Source organism: Candoia aspera, chromosome 6 (assembly GCF_035149785.1).
Source record: "Candoia aspera isolate rCanAsp1 chromosome 6, rCanAsp1.hap2, whole genome shotgun sequence".
Taxonomy (NCBI): Eukaryota; Metazoa; Chordata; class Lepidosauria; order Squamata; family Boidae; genus Candoia; species Candoia aspera.
Window position 1 is genome coordinate 71,186,673 of NC_086158.1, and position 26,906 is coordinate 71,213,578.

Sequence of the window (26,906 nt, forward strand, 5' to 3'; positions counted from 1 at the left end):
CGAAAACATGCAAATGTGAATAGATTAATAGGTACCGCTTCGGCGGGCAGGTAACGGCGTTCCGTTTAGTCATGCCGGCCACATGACCACGGAAGGGTCTACGGACAAACGCCGGCTCTTCGGCTTGAAATGGAGATGAGCATCGCCCCCTAGAGTCGGACACGACTGGACTTAATGTCAAGGGAAACCTTTACCTTTACCTTATATGTTGACACACCTATTTTCCTTAGGAAAAAGAAAAGTTAAAATCATAAGACATTATAGCAAGATGTGTAGAAATGTATGTTGATTTTTTGTTAATTTGTTTTGTTGAAAAATCTTTTTGTATATATGTCTTGTAGAATTTTTTTTGTGTAGAAATTTTTAATGAATAAAATCTTGCAAAAAAAAAAAAAGTAATGTCCCAGTCATCTAAATCTAATATAGAGTATAGTATGTCCATTTTCTCCCAAGTTATTTCTTTTTTGGAAGAAATGCTTGGGAGTGTGAATATTATTTCCAAGAGCAATATAAATGGAAAAAAATAGTTAATAGGCAATAGTTAACTGACAGATCTTAGCAAGTTGGGAATCCAGATGTTTTCAATTCATGCATGAGCAAGCTAGTAGCAATATAAATGTGGAGCATTAGAGCATAATTTTAAAGAACTAACCAGTAGGCTAAAACTATATGAGTCATACTCAGAGAAAATGTTGACAGTAAGCCAGTATAACCATTTATTTTCTTTCTTTTTTTGTTCTGATCTAACATGCATAGCAGACAGTACACAAGGGCAAAGCAGATGAAAGTATCCATCTCCAGTTCTGGAAGAGAAGCATAGTTGGTCTCAAGAATGTTGTTAGGTTGAACATAACTGCTAAATCCCATTCACATCTAACATTTTCAAAAAAGCCAAAAAGAGAAATGAAAGAATTTTCAAATCACTCGTTTTTCTGCTTCATTGCCTCTGAAATTCACTTTAATAACTCTGACTGAATTGAATTTTCCTTCCCTGATGTCTCCATAGTATTAAACCAACAGATATTTACTTCATTCTGTCTTCCACCTTTTTGTGTTGTATGGGATGCTCTAACAAGTTTCAGGATAACTGGTTGAAGGGAATGTTGACTTATTGGACTGGAAACCTGGAAATGATATGTTTGATCGCTGGAAGAGATTACCCCTTAAATTCAGTAATATTTCAAGGTGGACTATACAATATATAAATGATTCATATTGTTTGGAAAGAGTCCCCCTTCTGTTTTTTTTTTTTTTTAATTTATTTATTCATTCATTCATTCATTCATTCATTCATTCATTCCATGTCATATTATTTATGTCATGTTCACTGTTTCAATGTGCACTGTACATCGTAACGTTTCACATGCCATGGTGCTGACGCGCGTTTCTGTTGGGAGGGAGCTGCTGTGAAACCTTGTGCCAAGCTCTATGTTCATTTCAACGGAATGTGTTTGGGTTATGTGCTCTGCTCAAGGACTTTTCCCGCGGACCAGCAGAAGCCGTTAGGAGCACCTGGGATTGTGAGTCTGGGAAGATTCCATGGGGGGAGGGATCTCGTTTGTACCGAGGGTTTTTTAGTTTGCCTTTGGTGCGCTTTTTCCATTCTCAGCTTTCTTTGTGATCCTGCATACTATTCTTTAATAAATCAGATATCTTTATGAACCTGTTCATGAGTCTGATGGTGTTTTAGGATAGGCAATCATTACAATTTATCCATACCACTTCAGATATATAGTACAGTTTAAAAAAAAAAAAAGCTAAATTGCATTTTTCGTTTAATCAAGAAGAACCAGTGGTCATATAAGCTTTACTCTCTCTAATATCTTGTGTTATACCCACTGGATTTTGCTGATTGGACCAAAGTAATTGAAAATCTGCTGAAACAGCTATGGATCTAATGGAACACAAGAGCAGTAGTATTTCTGACCCCTGAGGGAAAGTTTCCAAATCAGCAATTCTGTTCAGGCTGTTTGTTTGGGGAAAATAGTCTATAATACATTCTCTGGCAAGCCATCTAAAATGTTCGCAGAAGTAGGTAGTGTATTAAGGTTGTCGGAATTCTTGTTGTTTACCTCTGAGCACTGTCAACAGGAAGAAACGTTGGGGTAAATGTTGAGGTGTCAGATTTCCTATCAAGTTCCTTCAGTGCTCTGTAGCTGTTCCCAGGGGGAAGAGAATTTCCATGGATATAATTTGGGGTGATTGGGAGGACTATCTGCAGACTACGAAGAAATGATATGATGGGGTCAGAGGGATTGCTTGAATTGGAATGTTAAAGATTTTGAATTCTGAAAAAATTAAATAGTACTATCATTATTTTCCTTTCAATTTCATATAATATTCAGAGGGAAGTAAAAAGAAATATGTGCCAATCTACTATTCATTTTGAAATCAAGAATATATTTGATTAGTATCAGAATGTAAAACAAGGTGGATTGCTTAATTTCAAAAAAGATGAAAGACCCATGTGCTGACTCTAACAAAGGGCTTGATTTCTTGAAATGGGAGACATTTTATTAGTTGCTATTATTGATTGTGCACTTTCTTCTTTTCATTCCTTGTTATTTTTCTTATGCCTTTCATTAGACTGAACCTATTTCTTGCTTCCTCTAGCTGTGAGCCCAAGCGGTACTGAGCAAGATGTACTGTAAATGCTTTTTGTATACTCCAATTTTTTTTTCCAGAAGAAATCAGAGTAGTTTACTATCCAAGAGGGAAAAATTAATTATAAAATATACAAATATAATTACAAATAATAAAACCTATAAAAATGTAGCATGAAAGAGCAAAAAGTAATTATGCTAACACATCTAGAAGAACAGATCAAAGAAAAACAATTGGAATAATAATATAATAATAATAATAATAATAATAATAATAGACAGAAACAAAATAAAGCAACTCTTAGCCCACAAAAGCATTTCTGTAAAGCTGATTCTTAACTGGGTATCAAAAATGTTTGGTGCTGAAGCTAAGGGAAGACATTATTTCAATTACAAGAAGGTGAAAAAGTCTTAATGACATGTGTTGGCAATAGCTTCCCTGTGGAATTAAAAAAATAGGAGGCATTTTGCTAATTAAGCACAACAGCCAAAAAATGACCTACATATTTCAATGGTGAAATAATCCAGAACATATTACCAAATGTCTGATGGGGAATACTGATAGGGCCATGTGGAGAAATATAATCCTTCAGATACCCAGTTCCCAGAGAATTTAACTTTCAAAAACAAGAAGCATGTTCTTAAATTGTGCCTAGAGACAAACCATACTCTTTGGAATAAAAGAATGATTTTATACCAGACATTCTGACTAGAGAGATCCAATCTGGAAGAGAGGGCAACCAACAACAGAAAATACAAGAGCCCATCAATTATAGGCAGATGTCATACTAGAGTAGTAAGGCCCTTGGAAAATTCCTATAGGCAAGAGAGATTGACTACAGGAAGTGCAAAGCATTAAGTTGCTGTATCTCCAAGAGGATCTCACAGCTATCAGCACATAGGAGGAATTTGAAGGTACTCTGACTTACATGTCTACATTGTCCAAAAGCTTCAGCTTCTACCTCTCATTCTACCTGATACTGGCAAAAGAAGAAGATGATGATGATATCTTAAGGAATCATAGACAGGGAACAAAATAAAAAAATACAGTAACTGAAAAAGAAGGAATTGAAGTTATGATACATAGTGAACTTGAAAAGCAGAAGAGCTAAGAAAAGTTGGGTTGGGACAAAGCTTCTAACCGAACCCAGGGATAGGATGGAGTGTGTCTTATTAGAATAAGGGTTTGAAAATACAATATTTACAGTAGATCCCCTGAATTAAATAACAACAAACATTTTTAAAATTAAATGGTCTTACAAGTTTTATGCATTCTTGCTTAAGATCGCATGAGATTTCAGGTGAGATGACCAAGCTGCTTGGAGTTTTGAAAACAGAGCTGCAAATAAATAAATAAATACATTCTTGTGTGATTTCAGCCATTTTTTAGAAATGATCCCCATATTTTAAAAAATGCCAGTGGACAGATAAGCAAGCTTTGGAAATGTTGAAAATGAGAGCCAGAGAATGAAAGGCTCATGGGACTGGCAGAAGTGATAATTTTACCAGAAGTTGCTTCTCTGTCACTTCAGCAGTATGATCTGGCCATGTGTAATAAGAAGAATGGAAATACATTTGCATTTGCTCATATTTTTATACTCATTTATACTGGCCAATGTTGGCTTCAGGCCTCTAGTTTTTGATAATAAACTGTCTGAACAATATGTTCTCATCTTTCAAATAGTTGTTTATGACTGTAATAATGCCAAAATGGCTACATAGTTCTATATTTTTGAAAGCACCCAAGTTTATATTTGAATGTGACATTTAGGCTAGATTTCTTCTTGCTTCCATCTGCTATAAGGCAAATAAAACCCTTCGGCACTCCCAAAACCCTCTCTGGGATACTGTGTTAAATGTCTTGCTGTCTCCATTTAAAACAATGAAGTGGTACCTGCAGCTTAGCAAAAATACATGTCTTCGGTTGATGAATCTAAGGATGATCATTGAGTCCAAGTAACCCAGAGGCAATTCATCTAAAATGTCACATGTGAATAAAAGCGTCTGGTTCTGTAAAATGATTGCTTCTCTTTTTTAATATCTACTATTCTGGTAACTCTAAGGTATTTGTTAGCTTATAGAATTGCATTTTTTTTAAAAAGGTGCATCTTTCATTTCATTTGCATCCAAAGCATATTTCTATTAAGATTAATATTAAGATAATATTAATATCTATTAAGAGATCTATTAAGTTAAAGATACTTGAGGAATAACATAGCCAGAGGGCTTCCAAGGGTGGGCTTCCAATTTCAGGATTTAGAATGGAGGAATGTCAAGGATAGTCTTGTATCCAAAGGTATATTGAAAATTAAAAGGACAAGGGTTCTTTTTTTTTTTTTTTTCTATCCTGCCTTTATTATTTTTATAAATAACTCAAGGCGGCGAACATACCTAATACTCCTTCCTCCTCCTATTTTCCCCACAACAGCAACCCTGTGAGGTAAGTTGGGCTGAGAGAGAGTGACTGGCCCAAGGTCACCCAGCCAGCTTTCAGGCCTAAGGTGGGACTAGAACTCACTGTCTCCTGGTTTCTAACCCATTGCCTTAACCACTAGACCAAACTGTGAACATTATATAATGGAGTGCTGGAGTACCTGTTCTGTATGCACAAGGTTCCAAGTTTGATCTCCCAGGAAGGCTGGACAAAGTTCACATTCGAAGTAACGAATGAATGAGACAGAACAATACAAGCCCCTTTAAAGACAATTGTATGCTCCATTTCTTTTTCTTTCTTTCTCTCCCTCTTTGATAAGAATTAAAATTACAATATGCTAAGTGTGGATTAAGCTAAAGCAGCTATGCAAATACAGCAAAGTTGGCAGATTCAAACATTCAAATATTTGAAATGCTTGGTAGTACTTAACAATTCGCAAAGCAATGAGAACGATGTTCAGCACAGTCTATTTATGAAAATGATTGTCTGCTACTTGCAGTGGCTCCACCTTCTAATGACTGGAGCAGCATGAAAGGGTAGAGCCATTTTTTGTTCCTGCGCCAAGGGACAAACAATGGAAGAATACAATCATGTAGGTCTTGCTGGACTTGGAAAGATTAGAGCAGTCCAAAAAACTAGCTTTAGTCCTACTAGTTTTACAGCCGAATATTGGCATTACAGTCAATAGAAGTCATGGTAGCAAATTGTCCACCTGTTAGACATCTGTCTCAGGAAACATTTAGTGAAAAATCTGCTGCATGGACGTGATACACCAAGACAGTTTCTGCCCCTTGTCACATCCTACTTACTTAACCCAGGAAACAGGCTCCTACCAAAACTGTGAGTCTCATGTGCTGTTCCAGGGCTCATCCACACAGCCTTCTTGTCCCAGTCACTTAACTTCAGCAGAAGCATATTCTCACAGTGAAGTCTGCATCTCAGTGCCAGCCTGCTTTTGAGGTAGGCTGAAGCTGGATCAAGGTGTTGTGGTACAGAAGTGGGGTTTTCCATTAAAAATGGAATAAAACTTCTGGTGTGAACATTGTATGGCACAAGAGAGAGGAGCCTGAGGGAAGTTGGTGAAGTGCAGGGTCCACTTGGCCTACTGCAGGACTGCCCCCTCCCATCTCTTTTCCTCTGTGGCCATTTCTACTGTGGTTGGTGGTGATCTGGCCTGAGTAGAATGTTTAAAATCATATTCAAGCCTGTACTAGCCTAGCTATTCACCCACATAGATCAAATCACCCAGATACCTAAACAGTGGAAATGATGTATAACCATCCCCTTCTTTAAAAATGATGATAGATACAATCTAACTAATTATCACACAATCACCTAAGTATAATGAGCAAATTACAGGCCAGGATTCTTTATTAATGTATTAGACAACTCAAGACAAGATTTTAACTGTGGAATAAGCTGGCTTTAGGCTTTTTGATTTTTGACTAAGTCATCACCCTTAAATGTTTGCCAAAAAAATTTCCTAGTTGCCCCCAATGATTTTTTATGCTACCTTCATTGACTTGAAGGTGGCTTTGATTCAAAGCTGCCACAACAGAAATTAGACACCTCATCTATTGACCATTGATTGCAGCTAAGAATGGTGCTCCATGAAGATACCTTCAAGAACTCCATTGGCTTTCTCACTCCCCCAATTTAAGTTTCTAAGCACAAATGTTACCTTCCTTTGCCAAACCACAGATTGATTTCCACACTTCTTCAGTCCGATGACAGAGTGATTCTTTCCTTGACCCAGGTTGGCCTTTGTTGTTCCCTCTGGGCATTAGCCAAATGCTGCCATTCCAAAATGAAGGTCCCCGTCCCACTAAGAGACACTGCCCATGTAGTGGAAAATATATGGGAGGTAAAGACATTCAAATTCTTAGGTTTTCTCTTCTAGCCCTGTGTCTCCTAGACACATCAAATTTGCCAGGTCATAGCCTGGGCTCAAAAGGCTGCAGATGCAAATTACTAAAGATTTGCAATTTGCAATGCAAATATTTAAGTTACTGCAGTCAAGCTATTTAATGCAAAAAATTGGAGTTGTTTGTTTCTTTGGTAGTCAGTTTACTCTGAGTAACACACTTAGAAGCTATTCAGTCAAACTAGAAGTCTATTGTGAGCCCAGTCCTCACTGAACACCAGATGCTTTTCTTCAGATACCCTTCTACAACCACCTGAATGCAAATATGCCACCTAAAATATTGGCTGAGACAATCCTTTTGGGGTGAATCACTGGTTCAGCTAACTTTTGATGATACATTTATTTCTGTCTGGAGAAAAACTATTGCTGAAGATCTTTCCTTCTACAGCCTTTCACTCCATTTTTAATATTGTTTGGTCTCAGCAACGGGACGCGGTGGCGCTGCGGGTTAAACCGCTGAGCTGTCGATCGGAAGGTCGGCGGTTCGAAACCGTGCGGCGGGGTGAGCTCCCGTTGTTAATCCCAGCTCCTGCTCACCTAGCAGTTCGAAAACATGCAAATGTGAGTAGATCAATAGGTACCGCTTCGGCGGGAAGGTAACGGCGTTCCGAGTCGTCATGCTGGCCACATGACCCGGAAGTGTCTATGACAACGCCGGCTCCAAGGCTTAGAAACGGAGATGAGCACCGCCCCCTAGAGTCGGATTCGACTGGACTTTACGTCAAGGGAAACCTTTACCTTTACCTTGGTCTCAGCGGAGCTATCCATTAATTTAAACAGAAAGTCCTTGATGCAGATACGTGGTGTGATAGATCTAAAATTGTGATGGTAGCAAATACATGTAGCTCAGAGTGGAATGTTGGATTGTACGAGTTCTCTGATCTTGGTTTTTCACCTGCAGATGTGTTATTACCTGCCTAGGTAATGTCTTCAGTGCTTTGATCCTGGAGAAGTGAGGTTCTTTTTTTGCTGTTGTGGAATATATCATTGCCTGTCCTACCAACCTGTCCTAACTGTGATTAGCTGGTCTGTGTTGTTGGATGGTGGTGTTTTCTATATGATTAACATGTCATTATCTGGCTCTTGTTATAACAATCCAGTGCCATCTCTTGTTTATCTGGTTAATAGTTGTGTGACAAAGGGGGGTGGAATTTAAAAGTTAAAATTCTTTTAAAATAGGTTTTCTTAGTTAAGACTTTGATTTTTAGGTTTATCTATGTCAGTAGAAAATTGCATAGAACTAAGTCGTTGAGGTTCAGGATGCCCTTTGATGCTGTAATTCAGTTTAAAGGGACCCTGAGGAATGAAGCAGAAGGCAGACGACCAGGTGTGGACTTGTATTTTATCATAATATTAAGAGGTCCGTTTGACTGGGAACCTAGTGATCGCTGTTACAGGATATTTTAATAAAGAAATTCTATTAAACTTCAGATCTTAATCCCTTTGGTTCAGATTATAGTGGATCACTATTTTTCCATGGGGGGGGGGCACAGGAGATGCATGGGACTTCCTAGAAGCACTCTTATAAATTAGCCATCAACAGATACATAGACTAAGAACCCATCTATGGACTATTCAAAAACAAGTATCAAACAGAGAGGCGGCAACCAGTGCAGTTCATAACAATATCCACCTTTATGCTTGCAGCGGGAGAGGTTGCCTGCTGGTTTTTCCAGCCAGAACAACTAATCGCTACATACGAAGTAACACTTGTTAAGTTTACACCAGCAACCTTACTGGGCTCACTAGAGAGCTGTAAAAGCCCATTGTGAGGGAGTGGTTTTGAAAATGACACCGTTTCAGGGGACGGGACAGTCTTCAGGACAGGACAAGGGTGCATGTTCTTCCCACATAGTCTTCATTCACATCAGTTGTGTTGTAGAGAGAACTTCCGATTAGGCTGATTTTCTTGTCTTTCAGTTTACCACTTACTTGTCCAGATGAGTCATTTCCCTTCTCCTCACTTACTTGACAAGGCCTATCCTGCTTGGCAATAAGCAAGAGAAAGGGTTTTTCCCTCCACTTCTCTCTCTACTGCCGTAGTTTTCCTTGTTTCTTCTAAGTGAACAAAGATCTCACAATGCAGAGAGGAAAATGGGTGATGAATCACCTGGGGAAGCCTTGAGGAAAATGTGATGTCTGACCTAATTGGCAGCAGCTGTCCTCCTTCTCATCGCTACCATTGCTGGAAAATTCTTACCATCAATCCTTTTCTTTTGCCCCAAACTGGCAAATTGCATCTTTTCACACTTTTGCTATGTTGCAGACACTTGAAACAAGGAAAGCAAGAAGCTTCAGTGAGTAATGCTGTCAAAGCTTCTCTGATGCAGCCCATTATTGGGGAGTGTTTCTGTTCTTCGGGGCTCCATTGAATGGCCTTTTGGACTAGAGAAAGAAAACATTTTCAGCAATAATAAAATTAATTGGAAAGGTGAGACAGAGTTGCTGGGGAGGAGATGTATTTTTTAATTAATTCTAATAGCAAAACGTATGTAACATAGAATTATCCTTCACGGAATAAGTGGACCTTTCGTTTCTTCAAGGCTTGTGGAGTGTTAGACTGAGAACCACCTCTCTTGAGCATCTGCACTTGTTCGATCAGAGTCACTTTTCTGTACTGTGTTGATTGTGGGGAAATTACACTAGGATGGGTGTTTTTATTAAAAAAAGATATTTCCTAGGAAACTGGTTCAGCTTAATGATAGGGCCTGACAATGATTCACTGTTTAATTATAACAGTTACTAATGCACATTGCACACACTAGGGTGGATTTGATTCCAAAAAGTAAGTAGTGTCAACATCCTCTATTTTATGCTTTACTTACATGTAAGTGGCAAAAGAAATTGTATCGCTGCTTAATTATTAAGAACTTTTATACAACATAAATTATATTTAGTTGATGTCAACTTAATGAGTAATACAGCATGTAATCCAGCAGTTCTTATATAGGCACACAGTGCATTGTCTACAATCCCTTCTCGGGACAGCAACTTGGCTATATATTTCGTATGGTACCTGCTCCCAATAAATGATTCCTCTTCCAGGCCTCCCGTCCTGGTAGCTTGGAGATACTGCTGTAATTCTCCTTTCAAAATACCACTTGAGGACATTTTAAGAAGAAAAGCCTGAGAGATGTAGCCTCCTCAGGAGTCAGAACCACAGTGAACACCAATTGAGTCTGGGACAGCCAGCTGCTAAGTATTTTAGGCAGCAGCATCAGAGGCTGAGACAGTGGCTGGAGGCAACATTCTTATCATATGCAGAATCTCTGGTCATGAGCTGTGTATATACAATATATCAGCCTTGCCCTAAGTTGTGATCACTCTTCTAGCCTGTTCCATCTTTATCTAGAACAGTATTCTTGGCATTGGATCCTTGAACTGCTTCAATAATTCTGGCTCTAGTATCTCTGTAGAAGTGATTTACTAGCTTGGCAATCTGTCCTCTTGTTGTTCTCTACATCTCTATGGGGCAGAACAATATTGCAAATATATTTATAAAGGAAAATTCAAGACTAGAAGCTGATGGGGCCAGGTTTGTCATCATGGGTTCTAGCACATTCACTCCATAATCAAGTAAGATGGCAATCTAGAACTTCTGGTTTTGTTCAACATGGAACAAAACAATAGTTCACCCAGAGTCTGTGTTTGATATATTTTTGTGGCATTAGCTCAAGTGCTAGATTGTTTTTTTTCTGTTTCCCTAAGATCAGGATACTGGTGGGATACTAATGTTGCAGAGTGGAATTCCTGATAAACGGAGGTATTAGAGAAGAGGTTGCCAAGTTTACAAAGAAGAATGGTTTAATGGGCCTTTCATCATGTTATACTTTTTAATATTATTATTAAAGTTAGATAATAATATGGCAATTCTGCCTGTAATTTTGGTTTGGCTAATTTTTCAGAATAAAATTATTTTATGTTCTGCATTTAAACAAAAAATCATCACTGTCAACAGTAATTCCTTTTTGTTCAAAAACAGCTGTCATATTTAAGGCTGGATTGTTGGTTTTTTGCTTTGTTTTTTTATGGAGGGGTTACATACATGGATAAATGAAAATATGTTTTTATTGAACGCCCCCAGTTTTGAGTACATTTCATACTGAGATTCTAAACTATTTGTCTCCAAATGTAAACGTTTTGCTTCCTAGATCATCCACTGTGTTTTCAATTTTTTTTTAATTTCCAGATTTAAAGGGTGGTTAAAGTTAATGAACTGAGCTACCCTCTGCTGTCAAAGACTGTTGTTACAAACATTAAAAATCTTTACCTGATACCAAGCAAATTCACCTGTCAAATAATTGTCTTTGAAACAGGTTTTATCTGATTAGTGGAGGAGTTCCTTTTATTATTTGTGGAATTACTGCAGCAACCAACATAAATAATTATGGGATAAAAAGTTATGCAGGAGCTCAATTGTAAGTATATCCCTATATTTTCCATGTATGATGCCACTGTTATTTCCTCTAACAGTAAACCATGATTAAGTAACTTTCATCCTGGAACCATAGAGCCTTCTCCAGGATGCCTGTCAGGTTAGTGGCTCCCCATCAGCATGCAGTCTTTGTCTTTTTATAACATTACATATTATACATCGCACACAGGCTAAGTGGTGGATGAATTGTGGTTTCTAACGTGTATAAAGTGACTACAGGAAGGCATATGGGGACATGCCACTGATTTCTCCTAAATGCATTGATTTAATTGAGTACTAAAGAGGTATTAATACACTGTTATGTATTTCTGTAGTATTTCTGTAGCATTTAAGGAAAGAAAGCCCTTCAGTTACTGCCCTGGCAGATTCAATGTTCCCCTGGAGAAAAGTGGAGGAAGTAAAGCAAACTGTATTTGGTTTGTATTCAGGAAAATACTTTTAGGAAATTCCGTTTGAGAAATACATCAGAGGAGTGAAGAGCTCTGGCAGATTCCTCTAAAGAAAGCAAAGCTCCTTTGGAAGTTCTGTCCTATTAAAACCTATTTCTGCCATCACGTGTGGCTAGACAATCACTTATAATCAACAGGGTGTTAAAAGATCTGATTATTTATGTTCATAAATTTGTGGGAGACTTTCCTTCCAGCACTTTTACAGACGTTGTGCTACTTTAGTTTAATCGCTTTAATCACAGGCAATCAATACCAGACATCACAATGTGAGTAGAACACGGGAAGCAAGTGGAGTGGTAAAATTGCTTAGGAGAGAGAGATGCAGACTAAGTCACAGCACAGTGGGTTGCATGCCTTATTCATTTTTCATAACATCACTTACAAATGCAGATGTACTGACCTCAGTGTGTTTTTCTATGGAACTAATGTTTGAAGTGGCCTGTGATGAAGAACTTTTTGAAGAGAGCAGCACCCAAAGAGGGGGATGGATCCATTGGCTATTGCCCCACTTTTGCTTTTAAGGATACAAGGGGATTGTTTGTTGCTGTTGTTGTTTCCAGTCAGATGAAACTGTTAATATTTTATGTGTTTGAGATCTCTGGGTAGTGAGAAGCACTTGAGAGCAAAAAGAGAGATTCAAATAAGGCTGCAGTGCACAACCTGAAAAGTATATGTTAGCATCTACTGTATCAGCTCAGAGTTTATCCCTTGTTCATCCTAGTGCTTGGAAAGCAGAGCCTCTGCAAGTGACTGCAGGATATTTGAAAAAAAAGAACGTGTACTAGGTGTGCCTGGAATAAAACTAAGCAATATACATCACTAGCACACTAGCAGAACAGAAGAAAATTATATCACAGCAGCAGATGAATTATTAGACCTGGCTCTTAGAAGAAGAATATATTAGCTCAGCACTGTAATGACAGTGAGCGTTGTTTCAGGTGTACCTAACTCCTAAAGTCAGGGGGCTACCACTGAAAGGGCCCATTCAAGGATAGCCACTTCCTCACCATCCTTCCCCTAGTGGAGACATTTAAAGGATTATTTAAATTTATATACTAGTTTATTCAGCTCTGGGCACTGGGTTGGTAGGTGCAGACTTTTGTTCTTCCTAGCCCAAGTATGTTAACTGCTCCCCTCCTTCGCATTAGCAGAGAAGAGTCTGCCTCCTCCACTTCCCAACACAAGGAAGGATAAAGAGATGTTTCAGCGATAACACTGGGGGGAAAAAATCTCTTCACCGTACTAGTGGCTCTGAACAAGCCCCATTTCCCATCTTTCTGTTGGTGGCAGTCAAGAAGAGAATTCAAGTGGGGATGTAGAGTAGACCTCTTCAGGGAGAGGCAAGGGGGGCAAATGACAAAATGTGTGTTGCAGTGTAAACCACATGACTTCCATACCTGTGTTCAATGTCAGGACACAAGTATGAAAGCCCAGGGTTAGTGTTGTAATGTTGCAACGCACATTTCATCATTTTTTTTAATCATCGCAGTTTGTACCAGATACCTATGAGTGGTAAGTCCCTAAACAGATGTAGTTTTTCTCTGTGTGTGTGCTCAGATTTGACAATACACTGCAAAGTAATTTTATTAGATGGGATGAATAGATAAAGCTCTCTATATGCCAAATGCAGTACTCTCAAAACCATGAGAGTACTGCATTTGGCATATAGAGAGCTTTAATGAAAGCTTATTTTCTTGTATGATGTGACAGCCAATATGATGTGGAGATTAAAGTGTTAGACTGGCACCAGGGAGACCAGTTTCACATCCACCCCAGCCACAGAGGCCCACTGGGGGACCTCTACAACAGGCTGAGATCCTATTAAAAAATAGTACTTAAAATGTCATTTTTAAAAGCTGTGCAATGGATAAAAACTAGATATGTGTTCATTACCTGCACTATACATATGTAACCCCCATTATTGTGGAGACCATGTTTAGTTTTAAATTGATTTCATATGTAAATAATAAGATTATTTCTTGTTCTAAACAATTTACAATTTATTGTAAATGTATTTATTTATTTTGCATTAGCAGGTAATTTGTCCTCAGTATTACTAATTTGATTTCTTTTTTTTAAAACTCTGTTCCAACATTCACCCTACCCCTTGCTGTAGTTGTTGGATGTCATGGGAGCCAAGTCTTGGTGCATTTTATGGACCACTTGCATTCATTGTTCTGGTCACATGCATTTACTTCTTCTGCACATATGTGCAATTGAGGCGCCACCCAGAACGCAAGTATGAATTAAAGGAAAGGACAGAAGATCAGCAACGGTTGGCAAGTTCTGAACTTGGCCATAGTCACATGACAGACATTGGATCGGTTTCCCAGGCAACCTGTTCGATGATGTCTTCATCCCTGTTGGAAAATGAGCACTCGTTCAAGGCTCAGCTTCGAGCTGCCGCATTCACTTTGTTTCTGTTTACCGCCACATGGACTTTTGGTGCCCTTGCTGTTTCCCAAGGACATTTCTTGGATATGATATTTAGCTGCCTTTATGGGGCATTTTGTGTGACCTTAGGGCTCTTCATCCTCATCCATCACTGTGCAAAGCGAGACGATGTGTGGCATTGTTGGTGGTCCTGTTGCCCGTCTCGAAGAAACACGTACTCGGTGCAAGTTAATGTCCGTCCCAAAGTTAATGTCAATGGTGAAAGCCAAGCTCACACCTCATGCCTTCAAGACTCACCGTGCCCAACTAAATCTGCTGTTTTTAATCACCCGGCTGTTGGTCACTGCAAACTCACTAATCTGCAGGCTGTTCAAAACCACGTCAACTGTCTTTCACCAGTCACACCATGTTGTGCAAAAATGCACTGTGATCAGCTCCTGGAAGATGAAGCTCATATCCATGTACACAACGAAGGGACTTTCAGACCCAGCATGCACATTCACAGATGTTTGAAGAGCAGAACTAAGCCACGATACTTTAGCCGACATCGATCTGCAGGAGAAAGGGAGTATGCTTACCATATTCCTTCAAGTATTGATGGCAGCATACACAGTTCACACACAGACAGTCCACACAGTACACATGACAGCCACTCAGGCCACAGGCGGCCATGTTGTGCAAAAAACAGTCCCTATCCAACCATCAGTCAGCCTGAAAGTAGCGATGCAAGTACTGTGATCTATAGTTGCGCTAAAGTCCCAGAAACTGAGACAGGCCCTCATGTAGCTCATTTTGAGATGCATCCACGGACACAGTCCTTGCCATTTAGCACAACCAGCCACAATGGAATTCTAAAGGGAAACTTGCATGAAGCCATGATCTACAGTTCAGATAGTACAGGAAATATCAAAACAGGGCCTTGGAAGAATGAAACTACTGTGTAGTTGGAGGCCACATTTCTCCTCTTGCAGCTCAGAGCATCTTAGACTGCAAACCTATATACATCAATTTGGGAGTAAGCCAAGTTAAATTCAGTGGGCTTACTTCTGAGTAGACCTAAGTAGGTTTGTACTGTTGATCTTTGTTTTCCTTCTAAACTGAATAAGATTCTACGTGTTTGTGTAGCACATGAGATAACTGTACAGGTTTTCAAACTATTTTTTTCTTAATAAGAAGAGGCTTTTAAAAAGCAGGGGCAGTCTTGAAATTATTTTTAAAAGAACGATAGAACATGTTCAAGGAAGAACTAAAATGTAAACTTAGGAAGCAGAATACGGGGCTTTTGTTACTATGACGTAATGTATTGTTTTCCTTTCATTTTCTTTAATCTGTATTAGCATCAGACACTTTTCTCCACAGATATCAGCATCATAGCCTTTCCTTGATTATTTTTGCAACAAAATGGTGTTCTATTAATTTTTGAAATCAGCATAAAAAGAAAGGGTTTTATAACCAGCCTAACACAGCTTTTTAGACCTATAAAAGCGATACTGCCTCTAAAGATCTTCTGTAGCATATGGCGTGTAAAACCATGTAGTGTATGTCACCGTTCTGTCTTCTTTCTCTTCGGAAGGAAACACTAGGTCAAGTCCTATGTTAACACCTACAGTGCTGTACTGGTTGTATTTCTTTTTTGTTGTTAAGGTTATTGTCATTAATAACAATATTTTTAATTTCTGCATGGCATCTGTCAGGATAATGCCATTTGTTGTTTTCTAATGTTACATATGTACAAAGAAGAAAAAAACCTATTGTAAAAGGCTGTGACTATCCATGTTGGTATTAATCTAGAGCATTCTGACTCTCTGAAAAGGAAAGTGAAAAAATATCTTCTGCACTATTTTAAGTGGCACAATCCTTTGTATGAGGTTAAACGATTGCTTTGATAAGGGTGCACTCTAATGTCTCTGCAAAGCATGCCCCACTGAATGTGGCACCGCGTATGTCTCTAGCAGCTGTCCCGGCGAGTCTCACTCTTCTGTGTGTTGTTCGTTGTTCGCCTTTGGGAATTAATCTGCAACTAGCCCTATCATCACTGATCAAGGCAAAGTAGAGCTTTCCCATTAACTCTTTGAGGACTACAGTTATTGGCTTAAGAAATCAAGTAGAGCACCAGCAGCCCTAGTTAAGCACTTTGAAAATGCATTGATTTCAGTGAGAAAGACGTAACGTATGTATCTGCTTGCATTTTTTAAACACTGACAACCAGAGTGCTTAACTTTGATTGGATTGTTTCCTGACTATGTTTCCAGATGGGAGGGAGGACTGATACATGCAGTGTTATGCGATGATCATCGTCATCATAACAGTCCAGCCCAGCCCAGGAGTAGCTAATAAAAGCTATGTGACTTAGACGGCCATTCTAAGCACGCTTTTCAGAGGATGGGCCCAGCAAACACCCTGGCCCTGTTTCCTGTTGCTAAGGAAATACATACACGATTTCACTGTAATGAAATACCAATTAAGAGCAGAGGTTTAAATTATTCTGTATTTAGGGTGAAACCACCTCCTTTGTCACACCTTTCAATCTATTGCCAAAGCAGAATTGGGATTGTCATTATATTTCCATGCAGATTTGGCCCTTGAGAGCAGGGTGTTTCACTGATTTATTCTGTTCAGATCTAATGATCTCTAGGGCCAACAATATTCTCTGTTCATGAACTTTTGGCAAAAAGGTGTTTTTTGTTTTAGGGTTTTTTGGGGGGAGGGGGAATCTATCTATGAATATCTGAACGCAGTGCACCAATAAACCTGAATAAGAGAATTATAGTTGCTTTTTAAAAATTAAAGTGCAGTACAGTTTTAAACTGGTGACATAATATGAATAGAACTTTACAGCTCAAAGTGATGGTGGGGAGCTGTGATGAAAAATAAGCAGTAATTCCACATTTAAAGCAACCAACCAACCAGGGAAGCAATCAAAAAAGTCAAGATGGCAGCCACCACCATGTGATTGAAGCCCTGCTCCCCATATACATGCATTGTAAAAAAAAAAAAAAAGGCCAGCTTTGGTCACATAGTTGTGGCCCCATCTTGACTTTTTTGCCCCCCCTGCAGATATTCCTGAAACACACACAATGTTATATGGCCACTAGAAGCCAATTGATAAACGTATCACACATTCAGTTTACCTTAACAATTTGTTTCTTCACAGTATATGGGCTTTCCCCCCACAAACTTAATAGAGCTCAGTTATTTATCTGTATTCTTATCAGCACATTCTAAATCCCTTCATTTATGATAGGTAAGAATCTTTTTCCTCACACTGTACATCAACAGATGATTTTTAGTGGGATGTTATAATAAAATGTGTCAGATGAATGTGTTCTGCAGTCTTTGCAGGTGTGAATTAAGTACTCAAAGGGTTAATGCTCAGTATCTGAGTGCAAGGAATTAACTTTTTCTTTTCTGTATTTTTATAAAATTCAAACACACACACACACACACACATATATAGTAAATTACAGCAAACAACATATCCATTGTGCGTGTGTGTGTTTACACACACTGTTCTTATGTGTGTCTTTCAAAGGTGAACACAGCAGGATGCGCTAAGTAGGCGTTGAGATATGAACAGAATTTCATCTTTTCATGATTGCTTCTTTTAGATGATAAAAATCCAAGCTTTATTATGTATCTGCTGTATATGCTTGAACTGTCTCAGAACTAAAATACAGTATTTTGCATTGTGAGTATAATATATTTCCTAATTTTTATCATTTTTTTCATGGATACATTAATGTCATTCCGCAACATCAGTGAAACTATGTAGACTTATAGATATGCTGTTCAAAGCTACATTTCTGTATCTCAGTGATATTTATAATATTCTGTATTAGCTATGTCCTACAAGATCTCTAGAATTATGCAAGAGAGTTTGCACACACTGAGGTACAGTAAAATAGTCACATTGCAGAAACACACCCACAAATTTTTCCAGCTTGTCTTTCCCTTGCCAATGTTGTTCTGTCTAAGAAAACAAAACAAAGATAATGAAATGGGTGCTGCTTTCCACAAAAAATCTTTGGCATAAACCTTTCCTGAAGACTAATGTTCAGTATTGATATACCTTTCATATTGTGTCTGAAGTTAGCAAATCTTTCTGGGCTAATTTGGAAGTAATGTTATGCAATAATCTGTTTGCATTTTTTTTTAGAAAATATACAATATAATTACAGAGTAGGAAATTATGATATTAAATAAATTAAAAATGTTTTCTAACATGAAATGTGACCCAAAATCATTTTGTGCTTTTGTCTCTCTCTTTTTTTAATCTAAAAACTTACATTCGGTATTTTTTCCCCTGATTATTGGCATAGTTTATTTGATTTATTCACTTCGCCAGTTCTTGGAATCAGATATGGAATTCTATTTAAGTTCAGGGTTTCTGTACATGTAATTGAATTGGAAATTGCTTATTTTGCCTAATCTAGCAGCTGGGGCTAACATGCACGTTCTGGATAGACAAAGCATAAAGTGAATTGCTCAGAAGCCGGAATAGGGCTTAATTCTTCCCAAGCTCCATCTTCCAAATGAATCTAGCGATTTGCATGATTCTATCTTTTACTAAAGGATCAGGAATTTCATTACATATTCTGTTCATACATACAGTATAGCACTGCAGGATTGAAATCCAATTAAGACTATAGAATTATGTGGCAGAACCAGCAGCAGACCAATTTCCTAACTTCACGGAGCCTATTGCGTGTCTTCAAAATCGGCTTTCCTGTCCTCCTCTTTCCAAAATAAATTTGGAGAAAGTTTAGGAACTCTTGAGAGGAAAAGAAGAAAGTTCATCATGGAAACGTTGTGGCATATAAATTTAATAAATTATTATCTGCTCGTGCAACTTTGGATTTCACAAGGTACTATTGTACAGTTTACATCTAGTGAGAGACTAGTTGTAAAACCCTGAGCCTTAAAGTAAAATTTTCTGATTGTAAAAGAAACATTTGGTTAGACTTGAAGGGAAAAAATGTTATTCTGCATTATACAGAAATCTGTCCCTAGTTGGAATTAACAAGTAGAGCACACAAATTTTCTTGAAAAGAGAGAGGGCTTCTGAGCAGCAGAAGTGACTAGTTCGCTGAAATCTGGCAGTATGGACATATTCTTCAGGAAGGGTTCTCATGTTGGGGAACAAACTTGGGATGTTAGTCCCAAATTTAATCTCTGATATCTCCACGCTGAACTGGGGAAAGCTGCTCCTTTTGAAGTTGCTACATAATACAGTAGATCAAGATTCAGGAAATTGCAGGGCGGGGGGAGGAGCAGGTATCCCTGCAAAAAGTGGGGAGAGGGCAGAATGGACTCAGAGGTAAAGTCTGATGCCATCACCAGCATCCTCCTTCCATCTCTTTCTAATACAATCTTACCTACGCACACACAAATATACTATTGTAATATGCCAGTTTGATGTAGTGGTTCAGGCAGCACCAGGCTAGAAATTGGGAGACCATGAGTCCTGGCTTAGGCACAAAGCCAGCTGGGTGACCTTGGGCCAGTCACTCTCTCTCAGCCCTAGGAAGGAGCCAATGGCAAACCACTTCCGAAATCTTGCCAATAAAACTGCAGGGACTTCTCCAGGCTATTGCCAGGAGTCAAAAACTGACTTGAAGGAAGACACCCAAAAAAACCTTCACATTTTTGTCTTCAACCTCAAATTTTAAGTGACACACACACATGTACATACATCCACAAAAATACCATGCTTAGAGTCATTTTTCTCACATGCAGTGGTTAGACTCGAATAAAGCTTCCATCCCAGGCATGCAGAGAGAGAGAGGGAGAGAGAAAGACTGCGATTTATAGTCCATGGCATTCTGCACTTACGGTTGGTTTGGGGTTTTTTATAGTCTGACACCATAGATGGCAAAAAGTTTTTCTCAAGCCTGCTTGTTCTGGGTATGGATATGGTGAAGATCCTGGATTGGAAGATGGTTCCCTATCATGCAGCACCCAACATACTGTTTAATGTCTACAATGAGCTTCTCAATTAGTTACTGTATTGTGTCTGCATGTAATTTTGTTTAGTTTATTTTCTTGAAATATTAGTACCATATCTGTTTTGAAAAATCAAAATCTAAGAAAGCTAATTCAGAATGAATTAGTCACAATATATGTGATATTTGCGATGAGACATACACAAGGACACAGGAATGAGATTGTCATTTCTTTTCCAGAAGAAAGAATAAAAGCTGTCCCTCCTAATCTGGGGGAACAAATATACAGAAAGACGACATTGTAAGAAACTTTTTGAGCTATATATTTTGGCTTTGAGGGTGCTAGTTTACTTTTGCAGCTTAGTGCTGAGTTAAGTTTCTTTAATATTTGCCTGGGCAAACTATCACTCTTCCAAAGACTGGGTTGGCCCAGGACATTTGCCACGCTGTTCCTTAAAATCAGAGGAAACTCTAGATCTCTAGCTCTGAACTGATCTGAACAGTACTAAACCACAGATCCTCAACGGAAGTTTTGATGTCTGCCCACTGCCTCCTCATTTTGGCCATCTGCTCACACATTCTAGCAGGATTTGTATTTCATATGTACTTGTTTTCAAACTTCTCTAAGAGGTATTTCCATCACACTAAAAGCTGTCATCTTGGAACTGTGCCTAGGATTGCCAACAGTAGCTCTTTCTTCATCATCTATTGCTATAGTATTCCTACAATCTTTGCTCTGTATTAATAGCCACTTAATACTGAATAACGGCAGAAGCAATTTTAGGATTCCATCAGTTCACATGCTCCTCTAGCCATGATTCTCCCCTTCTAAAATTACCAATTTCTATGAGCAATGGGATGTCTGGAGTGCTACGTGTTCATTCATACTAACACATGAAGCAGCTCTCAGAATAAAATAGGATTCAAGAAAGGGCTGCACCTTCATGGCATTTCATCTCAGCAATGCAGTGCTATCTATGAACTGCATGAAAGAAGTACACTAAATGTGCCCGTGACAGACAAAACATACAGCTTGTCTTATAGATACAAAGGGTAGATTTGGGGAGTCTGAGGGAAAAAATGGGAATATGTTAACATAAACATTCTTGAATATTATCTTTAAACATGCCCAATTTTAACCACTAGCCGTAGATCTCTTCAGAGAAATATAAATTCTTATTTTATTTGTATGGATTAATATAATGTGTGTTTCTCTTTCCAATTCTAAACATGAAAAGCACATATTTATATCAGTTTACAGTACTGGACAGCAGTAAAGACTTTGCAGGACTTTGCAGTTACAGAAAAAAGGGAGGGTTGGTATGTGGCATTTGTGCTAGTCTTTCCAGTGTTGGCATCTTCTGGGGGTATTGCTACTACAAATCCTAGAATTCCCAGCCAGCATGGCTTTAGCACATCTGGAGGGCACCTAGTTTGGGTTGACAGCTGTGCGTTCTCTGCTCTTGCAACAGCCCATTTGCAAACTGTAAACCAGTTCTTGGTACTAGTCTGAAAATTTGGGCTCAAGATTAAGACTTTTGCTTATTCTGAAGCATACAATTTAATTCAATGTTTTTCAAACTTGGCAACTTCAAGATGCTGGCTGAGGAATTCTGGGAGTTGAAGTCCACACATCTTAAAGTTGCCAAGTTTGAAAAACACTAAATTGAACTTTTTAGAAGTACAATGGAGGATTGGATTGGGTTCCCCTTAATGCACATTCAGCCTTTTTATTTTTTGTTAAATGCTTTAATGTTCATGTCACAGTTCTAATCACTTCTTCAACCTTTTGCAACCAGTGAGCATGTTTGGAATTTTGAAAGCATGTTCTAGGTATTGTCACAAAACAGCAGCCATGATGGGTGTGGCCAGTCACAAAACCTCTATTTACCCAGAGTGAAACTGGTAAGATTTAATTAATTTTCTAGCCTCCCAAGATATTCACTGTCATCTCTGTTCCTCTTCTTTTTTGAGCAGAAGAAACTCCTGTTAAGCATAGCACTTGGAAGCAGCCACCTATGATTTTCATTTTTCAATACTGTCTTTGGAAGATACACAAAAAATAACGCTGATGCTTGAAGCTGGTATGAAGTTTTGCAGCATGATGATGGCTTCCCATTTAAAAGAATCTAAATAAAAATAAAGTGGTACCTCATGAATATCAAGGGGGATGCCGAGTCATATTGGCAACTTGATGCTGGTGGGATGGCAGACATACGTGGTTAGAACTTTTGCTCAAGCTTCAAAAGGAATAAAATGCAAATTGAGATGGATGTTTTCTTTAAAGAATTGGAAAATAAAAAACAAAGAGAAAAATAATATTGGAGTAAGCATAAAAGAAAGTGTCCAATCCTACCTAACCCATCCAAATCATTTATCTTCTCTTGATCTCATTACATACATATTTGATGGACTTCAGAAATCTGTTGCTTTACCTTATTGCATTCTGTGGTTGAGGACTTGTTTGAATTATGACTTGTTTGTCGTATGTGACCTAAAACTCTTTTCAGTGATTAAAGAAACAACTTGACTATTAGATTATAATGCATCGGCCAAACGAACAAAACAAAACCCCCAAAAGAAATCAAGGCAGTTTACTGCAGAACCTTCTCATTTTGCAAGAACACTTTTTCAGTTGGATAGGCATGCCATAACTAGCATTAGAGTTGGGTCTTACCAATAACCATACCCTTCTGAGAATCACGTCTATCCTTGGTATTGTCATTCATTATAGAAACATGAGACATTTTATTTTACTTGTGTGAGCAACAACCCTTTGTGCCCATCAATCATTTGTGTCAGAATACTTTTTTTTCCCTGCTCTTGTGCTTGGCCTCACATAAAATTTAATTCTGGTATATTTAGCTGTAATTCTAAATGACACATGCACCAAATACATTGGCTGCATATGAATAGCTCATTGTTTTCTAGCTCAACAGGTTCATGCATTCACTCAATCTGTCAAAAGAGATCGTTTCCATAAGAACAAAAATATGTCCTTTTTAATTTAAGATTTGGATATTTTCTAGGAAGCGTTTACTGTCACCACAGTGGAAGAAAGATGGTGGTAAGTTTCAAATTTCATTCTCCACATTGTGCCAGTAACAGAATTACATTGCTGATACTGTTAAATCTGAATCTTTTCTTCAAAATGAATCTTGTTTTATGGCCTCAGTATACAGAAGGACAAAAAGCAATATCAACAGTAAGGGCCCTGCAGGCCGTGATTGAGCAGAGCAGAGAATTGCTCTTCTGATAATGATTTATTTTTGCAGAGAGACAATAAGATTATCAAGTTGAGGTTCAGCTGATACAATTGCCCAAAGCTACACCTAACCTTCTGCGCAGCCTATGATGAAGGGTCACCTTGTTTCAACTTTCTGCACACCATAAAAGAAGCCATAGTCAAATCAACAATATCTGAAAATCACCTGGCTCTATAGGTGAGACACATCAGTTATTGCAAGCCTTTCAAAGACCATCTAGGCAGCATTCTTTTTCTAACAGAGGCCACAGAGGATCTCATAAGATGCAAGGAAGGCATGAAAGCAGCCACACATTCTTGTTACTTGCTCTCTCCATCTGGTACTAGCATCTGGAAGCTCCTTGCTTCTGAATGTGGAGGTTATGGATCATAGTTGTGGACAGGTGATTCCTCCCCAATTTTGTCAAACAGCTTTTTAAAACCCATCTACTGTAAGCAACTCTTATTGGCAGTGACTTTCTTAACTAGTTATAGACCTATATGAAACAGCTTCTTTGTCTGAGTCCCAAATCTCCTCATTAATTTTTACTGGATGACTGTTAACTTTAATATTAGAAGGCAGTCAGCCATTCTCTTCAAGGCTGTTTTTTTAAAAAAAAATCAAATGCATGTCTAAATACTGTCCAGTCACATTTGCGCTTAACCATTTTTTTTAACTGAAAGAGCAAGGAACAATTGTACGTTCACGGAAATGGGAATATCAATACAGTAAGCAAGCTACATATATGTTCAACTAAATACTAGGCTTACTGATGGCAGGTGCTACAGAGTTGGCTATCCTTGTCAAGTTTGAATACAATTAATTTACTGCAATTAATTTGTAATACATTAATAATCTTAGGGTTAAGGTAAGGGTTAGGGTAAGTGCGGTACCACACAGGGTAAAAGTGCAGCTGGAAGAGAAGAGAAGAAAATTGTAGATAATCATGACAGATGCAAAGACATTTTGAATTACTCAACTACTATCTTATTCCCATTTCCATTCCAATTCCCATTCCCATTCCCATTCCTATTCCCATTCTATTCTCTTTGTGGCACTGAAAACTGTTGATTATGTATTATACAGGTAGTCCTTGCTAAACAGCCATAATTGGGACCGGCCACAATCGTTAAACGAAACATCACAGGACCATGCTGGACTTATGACATTACTTCTGCTGAGGTCATTAAGCAAATCTGTGGTTGTTAAGTGGGGTGTCACATGGCCGTGACTTGTGATTCTACTGCTGGCTTCTACATTGACTCTGCTTATCAGAAGCCAGCTGTGAAGTGTGCAAATGGTGACCATGTGACCGTGGGACACTGCAACAGTAAGTGTGAGGAGGAATTGTAAAATTACTTTTTCAGCACTGTTTTAACTTTGGTCGCTAAACAGGGCAGTTGTTAAGCGAGGACTACCTGTAAAGGAATCTTCTATTACTTCAATATATTGTAGGCTAAAAAAAAAAAGGTTGCCATCATATATAAGATGACATAAGATAAGCCAGGAAATGTAGCTTCCTAATTCAGAAACTGGTCTGTGAAATTTATCTCCATGTCATAAGAACTTTGTGTTCATCTCTCCTTCCTTCCTTGCTTCCTTGCTTCCTTGCTTCCTTTTTTCCTTTTTTCCTTTTTTCCTTTTCCCTATATAAGCTCTAGTTGTTTTTTGCTTTTATCTCTATTGTGATGAAACCATACTTACAGTACTCCAAAGAACTCAGCATCTACATATGATCCTCACAACAACCCTAGCCAGCAACTTGGTGTGAATGGGAGTGATTTATTCCAAGTCATCTAGTTGATTATGTGAAAGTGGACTGCTTAGTACATTTCCCAAAAACCTCTACATGTTCAGTAACATACTGAGTTCTATAGGTGCTTATCACAAAGGAGCCTGAAGGTGTGACAAGACAATTTATGCTCACAGGCAGGCAGGCATCTCTGCCAAGAACTTTGATCAGCCACATCTCTCTTGTTTTGTAGACTGTGTGCTTGGAGATACATGAGTTCTTTACACATTTAAATGTTTACTGTAGGAAATCCTAGGGAAACAATGTGAAAAAACGAGCTGTCATATCACATTTGAAAGAGCACACTCCAGCTTGTCATTCAACCACTTCAATCCAGATAAGAGATTTGGGGGAGTGTAGTTTGAAGTGGACCCGCTGGCTTCCCCCTCCCCTCCATTTTTAAAATTACATTTTGTGTTATTATGTCTGTGGTTGGTTTAATCTGTCCTAGATGAGTTAGCGTGTCATCATTGCTGCTTTGATGGAGGGGCGAATTCCAGCCCCATGATCAGCATGTCTTGGAAGCAAAGCCTTTGATCTAAGCCATGCAAAAGCCATTTTCCACCTAGGAATCAGATCAAGGCTTTGAGGCAATCAAGCAAGAAGAGCTCAGTGAAGCTCTGGGGAAGGAAAGTAAATGTTGCACTGAAGAATGGTGAAATATAAATAACAAAAACAGCTCATGTTGCATAAATACCACACATGAGCATGGACAGAATGTTACATGAAATGGAGAAAAAAGACCACCTACGAAACTTAGCGGGTAAAGAAAGCTTTGCTGGGAAGTACAGCTCATCCCAGCCTGCCACAGGACAAGCATCTTCCTGTTTAGCTGATATGATGCACTGCAGCCCCAAACCAGCGAATGATGCACCAGAAACTAAGTGATGCACATTGCACAAGAGTGAGAGATGAAACTAGAACAATATTTGCTAATAGTTGAACTAAGTTTGGTCTGTCAGAGATTTACATCTTATATGTGGAACTTTTGTTTTCTATCAGAGGTGTCTGCAGGGTGTGGTCAACAAAGTCAAGAGGGTGGCCACTATGATGCGATTGAAGCTCTGCCTGTCTTTTTATGTGTATTGTCAATAAAAGATCCCCAAGCCATAGAACCCTGGGTCATATAATGTTGATGCTGAATGAAATACTGCTCAGCAAGAACCAACAGACTCATCTAAAAGGGGGTCTCACCAATGCAGACACTGCAGTTGACATCAACCCAAAATTGGAATGTATTCATAAGAGGACAGGGAAGATGGAAAACACTATGGACAGTAAATTCTATCAGGAGCATTTGAGCCAACTCCAATATTTAACACCGGGGAGAAGTGAAGACAGAATGTGGTGGCAGGAACATCTGCAGCAAACCACAATGACTCCAAAATGATGCTACGTTGTGTGGTGATGTCATCATGCAAATGCTGTCATTCCATACATATGTCCTGACATCTGATACAGCTACATTAACCACAGTACTTGTCTGACAATATTGTCAGACACATGTATATTACTTTCTCCCTTTGCACCCAGATCTGATGTGTGACCACTGTCCCGTGTCGGCTCTGGATGATCTGGGATAGGCCCATGGCTGTAATGGTGGCCATGAACTCCTGAGCTGCCTTAGACCCCACTCCCAGAGAAGGCAGTGTGAAGTCCCCCGAGATCATAAATCTGGAGAACTCCAC

At 38.7% G+C, this 26,906-nt stretch overlaps 1 protein-coding gene across 1 annotated transcript in view; it reads left to right on the forward strand.

The window, feature by feature from the left end:
• Positions 1-17,226, forward strand: part of ADGRA1 (adhesion G protein-coupled receptor A1) — a 286,630-nt gene extending 269,404 nt beyond the window's left edge. Inside the window, exons 16-17 of the mRNA XM_063307368.1 lie at positions 11,278-11,379; positions 13,962-17,226. Coding sequence (XP_063163438.1) covers positions 11,278-11,379; positions 13,962-15,183 — 1,324 coding nt within the window. The 3' untranslated portion in view covers positions 15,184-17,226. The remainder of the gene's footprint in view (positions 1-11,277; positions 11,380-13,961) is intronic.
• Positions 17,227-26,906: the final 9,680 nt, after the last annotated feature.